General features: G+C 38.5%; 2 protein-coding genes across 2 annotated transcripts; one reads left to right on the top strand and one right to left on the bottom strand.

Moving 5' to 3' along the window:
• Positions 1-410: 410 nt before the first annotated feature.
• LOC107706128 (sushi domain-containing protein 5-like) lies at positions 411-2,363 on the top strand. Its single transcript, XM_016509711.1, has 2 exons — positions 411-636; positions 791-2,363. The coding sequence occupies exons 1-2, from the start codon at positions 411-413 to the stop codon at positions 2,260-2,262; spliced, it is 1,698 nt and encodes a 565-aa protein (XP_016365197.1). The 3' UTR covers positions 2,263-2,363.
• Positions 2,364-5,446: 3,083 nt separating this feature from the next.
• Positions 5,447-9,305, bottom strand: LOC107706152 (cartilage-associated protein-like). The gene is made up of 7 exons (XM_016509731.1): positions 8,509-9,305; positions 7,889-8,038; positions 6,915-7,086; positions 6,696-6,824; positions 6,434-6,579; positions 6,256-6,339; positions 5,447-5,971 (listed from the first exon to the last, which is right to left on the bottom strand). Exons 1-7 carry the CDS (start codon positions 8,965-8,967, stop codon positions 5,921-5,923), a joined length of 1,191 nt encoding a protein of 396 aa, XP_016365217.1. The 5' UTR covers positions 8,968-9,305; the 3' UTR covers positions 5,447-5,920.
• Between the last annotated feature and the right edge of the window lie 190 nt (positions 9,306-9,495).

The following is a 9,495-nucleotide window of genomic DNA, read 5'->3' as shown; positions in this document are numbered from 1 at the left end:
ATTCGAAAACGGTAAAACTCAACTGTTTAACTCTAGGGGAGTTGGAAAATGAGCCTATTTTCAAAAACAGTGGAGTGTTCCTTGAAGGAGTTTATGGCTAGTTTGGGATTTGGAGTAATTGCCGTGCTTCTCGTAAATTCATGTAGATTATATTTCACTACCATCAGGTTGGTAAAGATTCTCACCAGCCAAACATCCTATAACTATGATATCATTTATGACTGGATTATAAAAGGATTTTTCATTATATTACCCCAGAAATTACTTTTCTTTTCTGTAGCTATCTGCAGTTGCAGAAATGCTGTCACAATGTGAGCAAGTGTGCAGTGTGAAACAGACTTTACATGTAATTTATCCTTTTCACTTTATGCACTTTTTCTTTTATAATTTATGACAAACTCTTCTCCTTCATGACTGAACTTGTTCCACTTCCCTTTCATCCACCAGATGATCCATGTGGGCAGCCACCGTCATTCCCACACTCACATCTGCAGGGGAAAACTGGTCTGGACCTCGGGGATGAACTTCTGTATAGCTGTGACCCAGGATACAAACTTCCCAATGGAGATATGGGCTTCAGCCTGCTTTGCGACAGTTGTGGAGAATGGTATGGCCTGGTGCAGCATTGCGTGAAAGGTGAGCTGCGAACACAATGATTCGATTTAAAAATAAAAGGAGCCATGCTGAATATGAGACAGAGGCTCCAAGATGCATAATTCTTGAGGTTCAAAGGGTTTATTTGGCTTTTGGGTGTAGCTGCGTAGTCTTCAATATGTTTTATTTGTTGCAGATGATTCTGAAGGCCACATCGACTATGAAGATAAGTTCACAGATGGCCATCTCCTTGAGAATCCGAGGGAGGAGCATCATATTTCTTTGAATCCAGGAGGAACGCAGTCCACTGTTCATGAAGTAGAAGAATCCTCTCCTGAGCCTGAGCCAGAGCCTGAGCGGACAGTCATGTCTGAGGAGGAGAAGGAGAATGATGGAGATTCAACTATATCAGTCTCTGAACCTCCAGTGTCTCAACTCAGTCAGAAGCACATGTTCTGGTTCCCTTCAGAGGCCTTCCAGGAAGAGAAGGAGCAGCCGGGTATCTCCACTGATTTCTCCTCTGTTAAAAACCCCACTGAAGATGAGAGTCACATGACGGTCAAAACAACCAACAGCCAGTCTGGTCCTGACATTATCGCAGAGGAAAGTGACTATACGACAGATCCTCCCACCGATGAACCTACCAGTCCCAGTGCCGGCGGCTCAGACGAGTCCTGGCTAGATGGATACCCTGTTACTCAGGATGAAGATAAAGCTGGAGGTGAGTCCACAGGGGAGGCAGGGCCAGAACAAGGTGCAGAGTCAGAAACAGAGACCTTGCCTGGCCACTCGGAAGTTGAGGTGTTTGAGGATGTAACCAAAAACCCAGTGGAAGAAGAGACCGGGGGTTTGATTGACAACCCTGAGGAGGACGAAGATGGAGAAATAAAAACTCCTGAGGACACAATCCACATGAAAGGAGACGAGGAGGAGCTCGGTAAAGGGACAATCAGACTTGAAAAGGAAGAGTCTGTTGTAACACCTTATGAGGAAACAATTGAAGGACTTTCAGAAGATGAAATGGTGAAAGAAACGTACACACCAGAGAAAACAGACTCTGATGGATCCAAAACATTGGGGTTTGATGGTGTTACTGACAGTCCAAATGGCGTGGAGGTGAAGCCCACCACCTTCATTACTCAGATTACACCCAGTCCAGATGATACTGCTGTACACAAGCGGCCCATGTCGTACACACCGGCTTCCGCTCCTGAAAACGTGAGCACCAGTCAAGGCGGCTTGGGCCCTGAGAACACATCCACGCCTTCTGGGATGGTACATCTGGATGGTCCACCTGATTATATCACCAGCATGCTAACACCCGTCATCAAGGATCCATGGGAAACCTTCGATGACCACTTGCTGGAGCACATCCCTGGTCACGTCCCAACTGAAAACCCTGAAAATCGGAGCGTGATGGAAAGAGGTGGAGATCACAGCCTTGATCAACAGGAGCGGGCTGGAGAGGGTGCTTGTGCAGAAGACCCCTGTCACGGTTCAGGCCGTGGGCCCATGATCGCAGCCATTATCGTTGGCATCGTAGCAGCGGTGATGGGTGTGGTCTTGGGGGTGTGGTGTTATAAAAAGAGGCAACAAAAGAGCTCTCACTACCAGCTCAATGGAACTAACAGGCAAACGCAGTGCATTGAATTACAACAGACTGTGTGAAAGTCACACAGATCCTCATAAAGCCACACAGCTTACTCAGTCATCCATACAAAGCCATTTATGTGTGAACATTACAGTCTACGTCCACTATCTATCTATCTATCTATCTACTGTATATATCTATCTATCTATCTATCTATCGTTCTATCATCTATCTATCTATCTATCTATCTATCTATATCTATCTATCTATCTATCTATCGTTCTATCATCTATCTATCTATCTATCTATCTATCTATATCGTTCTATCTATCTATCTATCGTTCTATCATCTATCTATCTATCTATCTATCTATCTATATATATCGTTCTATCGTTCTATCATCTATCTATCTATCTATCTATCTATCTATCTATCGTTCTATCGTTCTATCGTTCTATCTATCGTTCTATCGTATATCTTTCTAGGATAACAAAGCTTTCTGTAACCAACATGCAAAGTTGACAAACTTTGCTTTTCTAATTTTGTAGTAAAATTACAGTTAAATTAATTTCTTTAATTTTTTAATTCACTTAAATTTCCTTCAAATTCAAGAACTGCATTGGACAATAATCTTAATTTAATTCTGAATGCCACACAACCCTGACTTTCACACTAACACAAGGAGTGTCTCTGTTTAACACTCCTTTATCGCACAAGGTTGGATTGTTTAGTGCTTGTTTAGATAGTATTTCTATTTTACAATGTTTTCTTTTTCTTTATATTTTCATTGTATTGTGGATAATTGATGGATCATGAATCTGATGTCTTCTCTTGCTTTGGACGGACTGCGGGTCGGTGCATGTGTGTACGTGGTGCCCGTCTGTCCAGATTTGTACGTGTTTATAGCTTTGTCCATTAGTGAGTAAGCGTGTGTAAGAGAATCATTGTGACTTTAGCCTGTTTTGGTTTTGAAAGAGAGCATTCAGTTCAAAAGAGAGTGTGGTTGAACTGTGTGCACAATTGACAGTTTCTAGCTTGCAGACAGGTGAGACATTCTGGTCAGAGGAACTGAGGGTGAATTCTGATTGGCTTTCAGCTCTTATAGACCTAGAGCAGGCAGAATAAATAGCTTTCATCCCTAAATTTAGAATATAATGAGAATTTATTCATTTCAAACCTTTTTCTTATAAATAAGTGAGTTTCCTGGGGTTGAGCTCAGGACTCAGAAAGATTCACACTCACAGACAGGTGAGACATTCTTCTCAGAGGAACTAAGGGTAGATTCTGATTGGCTTTCAACGCATTTACAGCTTATTGAGTTTCAGTTTCTTTCAAATATATGTAGTGCTATAAAAGTTATATCATAGCAGACTATTTTCTACATATATTTTCCCAAATATCTCATTGATGTTCATTGCAAACTTTTTGGCCATGTCTTATACAAGATATTCAGTTCGTTCTTCACCTCCAGCGACGTTTATGAGGCATATTTATATCGTGTATTATAAATGTAAAAACTTGATTTTAGAACTAGTGAATTAAAACAAACACAAATCAGATATGTCTAGAATCACTTTTTAGTTCAATTGTCATACTGAGGTCAAACATATAGTATGCTATTTTTAGATAATATTAATAATAGGTAATTAAGTGTAGTAAAGCCATTTATTTCTAGGTGTTGTTAGAGCAAATGTAGCATTTTTATATTGTTTGATTGAATTATAAATGAAGAAAAGTGAAGTAAAACTTCATGAATGTTGCAGGGTCATCGACTCACAGTATTAACATTATCTAACTGTTTGGGTATTTTTGATTGTTGGCTGTTGTTGTTGTTGTCTTTTAATATGTTTTCCAGCCCTGACATCTCTATTTAGCTGAGAAGCTAGTCTTATTTTACATTAGCCATTTAGAGGATGCTTTTATCCAAAGATACTTACAAATGATGAAAATCACAAGCAATTTATCATGCAAGAGCCAAAACACTTGCATTTACTTACAAAATAATCTCATTTCTAGATCAAGAAATCAGTTCCAGTTGGCTGCTGTAGATATATTTAAAGCTACAGTGGATAAACACATGAACTGCTTACCATAAAATTGGTAATTTGCTATTTTGAGGTAAATGTGGCCATTGGAACTATTTTATTTGCTCTGATATCTTCTGAAAGTTATTTTCTGAACTGTAAAGTGTTTTTATTGTGATGTGGAACTGTGAGACTTCATAATCTTTGTTTTATTAATCTGTAATCATTTCAATTCCATTTGAAGCTAAAACTGCTTGATAATATCAACATTACACTGTAACAATGTCAGTTAGATGTGACATGAGGGTATCTGACTAAACATAGCTGTGAAAAACTAACGGAACCTTAACCAATAAATTACTTTAGGGGGAAAATGGCCGCTTTAGTCTTCCTTGGCGTCAACATTACTTAAATAGGCTTAAAAAAAAACATTTCCTTCCTAAAATAAGACTGCAAACATTTGCGTAGCGTTGCCAGGTGTCTCTGTGTGTATAAGAGCAGCAGAGCCAAACCTGGTATCACAAAAGAGGGACATGTTTTCTGTGTCTATGCTGTCGTTTTTACCACAAAACAAAGACGAAACACTCAGAAACACTCCTGCATACAAATACTCACACAGCGGGAGAACAGAGACTTGTTTAAATGTGTTTGAACATGGAGTATCTGTGCAGTTTATCACACCATAGTAGGAAAAACCCACAGAGAAAAGGAAAGAAGGGGTGGGGGATGAGGAACGAGAGATGTGGAGGGAGTCGGGATTAAAAAATGACCGTAAAGAGTTTAACACTCTTAAAATTCGAGTGTTTTGCTTAAGGTCCAGTGTTTAGTCTTTTGCTATTATATTTAGTCTGAATGTTTACTGCTTTTAAGGGCAGGCAATACTGGTTCAGCCTTTGAAATAGACAAGTTTGTTTGATTTCTTTTACGCAGCACCATTTTACACTAATTTTGAATAATAGCCAAGTGAACATTTGTGAAGTTATCAACAACAACATATTAGTGCCAACATTTGGTCCAAACAGATTGTGTGAAGCTTGGCATTACCAAAAAAATGGCAAAGCTCTGGATCTTAAAGTAAGCCAGTCCTTCTGAGATGCCAAATACACAAATTCTCCACCAGAAGGAGGATTGTACAGATAGTGTAACACTTGAGGTAACAAAAATGAATTGAAACAATACAGATATAGAAAATGACTGATGAATTAGCCAGTATTTCACAGCACAAAAGTGGTGAGTTTAAGCATTTTCATCCATATTATTTATTACGTCAGCATCCACATCTGTCAGAAAGTCAGAAAAGCCAAAAAGTACATTTTCAGTGTTTAACCAGTTCTTGGGGCTCAATTCTGCCTGGATATCTTCGCATGGTAACAACATTGCTTGGGTTGTATTCAATATAGAAAAGCATTCCTTATTAAAACAATCCAACCAACAAAATAAAAACACATCATTGTTTTCTCTGAGATACAGTAAATTGACAGGGACTAAGATTCAAAATTATAATCTTTTGGCTTGTGGTGCATAATCTGTACTTACATGTGCAAATATAAGTACACATTTTAGTACAGATGTAAAAAGATATCAACACTTCCAATCACCAACCCCGGCCTAAATAAATACAAGAACAAAAATGGTACAGTATGGAGAATACCTTTATGGTCATGGTCATTTTCACAATGTTTTCATTTCAGTGCAAATAAAATCATTTTCTTATTCATCCCCAGCATCAAGATATTCATCAAGAAACTCTAAGACTTCACCCTGAAAGACAAAAATGGTTGGAGGAAGAGTTAGAGAGAGAATAACAGTATATCGTTGATACTAAAATTACACTGCGCTGTAAATAAATAAGCATATAAACACTTTCATTTATGTGACGCAGTAAACGGCTCAGAGTAAATCAGTAAGCATAGTGCGCACCCAAGTGGCCAAAACTCACACAGCAAGCATTCAGCACTACACCGAATATTTGAAAAACACCTTCATGTTTGTGAATATTCAGCAAGCATCCAAATAACCCATGCACAAACACTCTCATCTCTCACCTCATCATCTGACAGTAACTTCTGTTTGGCAAATTCTAGCATCTGCAGCTGTAGCGTTGTCTGATTGTGGTACCGTACTGCTTCCTGTCATGTGAGAATGCATTATAAGTACAACATCAACCATCTAAATGAAAATAAATGCATTTATTCATTATTTACCATGATGTGAGACACCTACCGCTCTAGGGAAGAAATCCTCATCAGTCAGGCCAAATTTTTCTCTGTGGTACCGATAATAATCCACATTATTCTTCATCACCTCATCACTGGGATCAAAGAGCATGTAGCTGGCCACACACGGTACAGCGTTCTTCAGATCATTCACTGAGTGAGAATGAAGGAGAGAAACTTTTGAATGGAAGTGTATGTTTCATATGTCAGTTATTCACATTCATGGTTCACGTAAGTAGTTATGTAAACAGAGAACTTTCTAGACTTACATTTATAATAAGCAAACTGGAGGTAGTGGTACATGGTTGCCACAAATTTCTCAACAACAAATCCACCTACAACCGGCGTTAGCTCGCTTTCACAGCGAACCTTTCTCTCCAGAACCTCTGTGTAATGATCTAAAGACAAAAACAGATATGTTATGTTTCAGCTAAAGTTACAAAGGATCTCAGAGGCAGACATGACAAGAGCAGCAGGTATATGCCAACCTGCAATGGACGGGTAAAAGTCTTTGAAGTCTTTGATCTGTCTGGATCCCTCTGACGCTGCGATGCACTCATCATACACTTTGAAAAAGTCTCTCAGTGCCAGCTCCATATCTGACACTGACGTTCTGAAGTTATCACCATTGTATGCCCGCACAGCCCGAATGAACAACGTCTGAATAAAAAGAACCGGCATTAACCATATGTAACTGTAAACTACAACACTGTTTATTACATTCAACAGACGTATTGCAGTTGTATACATTTACCTGAGCTTGGATTACACAAATGTAGACATATATTATTATAGATAAATATTATATATGCACTACTGCTTAAAACGTTTGGGGTCTTGAGAGTCTCTTGTGCTCATCAAGGCTGCATTCATTTAAATTACAGTAAATATAAGTAATATTGTGAAACTTTTTTAGAATTTAAATTGCCTGCTTGTAATTTTATAGATTTTAAAATGTTTATTCATTCCTGTGATGGCAAAGCTTTAGTATCACACCCTTCAGAAATCATTCTTATATGTTGATTTGGTGGTCAAGAAACATTTCTTATTATAATCAATGTTGAAAACAGTTGTGCTGCGTAATATTTTTTCTCAAGATTCTTTGACAAAGAGTAGTTCAAAAGAACAGTATTTATTTAAACTAGAAATATGTTAAAATTATAAATGTCTTTGATCAATTTAATACATACTTGCTGAACAAAAAAATTATTAATCATACTGCCCCCAAACTTTTGAACAGTGATGTTCTTATGTTATGTATTGAATTGAATTGAATTGAATTACTATCAGCATATCTGAAAGAAAATTTTAATTTGAAAACTAACATGAATTTCAGGATTTCTTAGTATTTAGTTTGACCCCCTTTTGCTTTAATGGCAGCAGCTCTCAAGCTGCATTAACAAGAAGATTAACATAAGGATTTGATTTCCTTTTATTCAGTGTTTTGTGTATGAGGTCTCACCTCATATGACTTGGTCTCCAGGTCTTTCATATGTTCATCAGCTCCAGGTAAACTCTTGTAATAGTTCATGTTCCTCTGCATCATCTCATCATCAGGATGCTTCAAGAGGAATGTGTACGCTGCAGATACAGCTTTGGCCACATTATCGCTCTGGAATAATTCATAATAATCCATTTTGTCAGACATTTCCAAACCAAAACTCTACACATAAATATATTAAAACAAATCATGTTACCAAAATGGTAAAGCCACTGATTTTTTTTTTTGCCATGTACCATAGTATGTTATTCTTTTGACATGGTATTTTGTTAATATCATGGATTTTTCCACATGTACTTGTACAATGCATAGCACATGATAGTATTCTTTGAAGTAGGCTACTTTGAAATACCATGTATTTTGATATATGGTACATGGTTAGTACCATGGTATTACCATCTAATACAATCTACACAACGAAAAAGAGCAAAAATTAACCATCGTACTACCATGTTTTTCAATGTGAACCATCTGCATGCAGTCCTATTATTCCCATGTTAAAGTATTGCAAAGCTCTCACTTACCCTTAAACTAGCTTTATAAATAATTGTTGATGTAATGAGAGAAAGTAGTAGACTCACTTTGAAGTAAGCATACTGCAGGTACTTGTAGGGTTCCCGTTTCTCAAACTCCTCGATGGTTTCACGGCTGGGGAGCGTCTGTCTGAAGGCAGGTAAGCCCTGCTTGCATCGCTTCAGACACTGAGCTCGCTTCATCACGTTACCGAAGGCGTGCAGCTCGGGGAAGTCTCTGAAGCGCGTCTCGTCGTCGAGGCGCACCGTGCTGCAGTTGAGGTTACAGAAGGCCTCGCTGTCCCTGAGCAGCCGGTACAGCCGGAGACTCATCTCAAGAAACTCCACGCTCTCGGGCCACTTCTCCTCACTGTACTGGTCTAAAGCGTGTCGGTACGCCGAGTCCAGGGGCATAAGCTCGTGCCGTGGGAAACTGCGAAAATTGTATTTCTCATACTGCGCAAGAACGCAAAAAGAAAAACAGAATAAAAGAAATGCAAGCCCGAGGCAGTGCGATGAGGAGGCCATGGTCCCGTATGGGAATCCCAAAGTACGCAGGGGTGTTAGAGTACAAGACCCGCCCGCTCCGCAGCCTCTCCACGTCCCCAAAGTAAGTCAGAACGCACCCTTCCCCCATGCAGCTAAAAACATTACCGATTTACTAAAATATATTTATTTATTCGTCAAATCCCACCGGTAGCATTTTGAAGGGCCTAAAATAGTATATTTTACACACTGGCCTAGTTAACTATGAAAGTTCACACTCTTGATTTGTAAACTTTTTCATGGCTGCTGTAAGTTAGCTAGATAACCAGAACAGTACAGTTGTGTCCAAACCCCGCAAGGAACCATACATGTCATTATATAGATACAATATCTGGTGTAGCCTATATATCATATAATTTAATCATTTGATAATTTATTATAACATTTTTTCACATCATATAGACTGCAAATTGTTGTTTTATTCATAGAAAACTAAAGTGAATGAATGCATTTAGGTGTAAGAAGAAGTTGTATCTGAAATTTGTATAATATATGCATTTATCAAAACGT

This window comes from Sinocyclocheilus rhinocerous, unplaced genomic scaffold (assembly GCF_001515625.1).
Source record: "Sinocyclocheilus rhinocerous isolate Xijiao unplaced genomic scaffold, SAMN03320098_v1.1 scaffold53, whole genome shotgun sequence".
Lineage (NCBI taxonomy): Eukaryota > Metazoa > Chordata > Actinopteri > Cypriniformes > Cyprinidae > Sinocyclocheilus > Sinocyclocheilus rhinocerous.
This window is presented reverse-complemented; position numbering and strand designations above follow the sequence as displayed.

Bases quoted from the DNA above. Each gene is read 5' to 3' on its own strand.
- LOC107706128 (XM_016509711.1), top strand. From the start codon at position 411: ATGACTGAACTTGTTCCACTTCCCTTTCATCCACCAGATGATCCATGT. The intron at 637-790 runs GTGAGCTGCGAA...TATTTGTTGCAG, and splicing joins GGTGCAGCATTGCGTGAAAG to ATGATTCTGAAGGCCACATC.
- LOC107706152 (XM_016509731.1), bottom strand. From the start codon at position 8,967: ATGGCCTCCTCATCGCACTGCCTCGGGCTTGCATTTCTTTTATTCTGT. The intron at 8,039-8,508 runs GTGAGTCTACTA...GAATTATTCCAG, and splicing joins TGCAGTATGCTTACTTCAAA to AGCGATAATGTGGCCAAAGC. The intron at 6,580-6,695 runs GTAAGTCTAGAA...ATTCTCACTCAG, and splicing joins CCAGTTTGCTTATTATAAAT to TGAATGATCTGAAGAACGCT.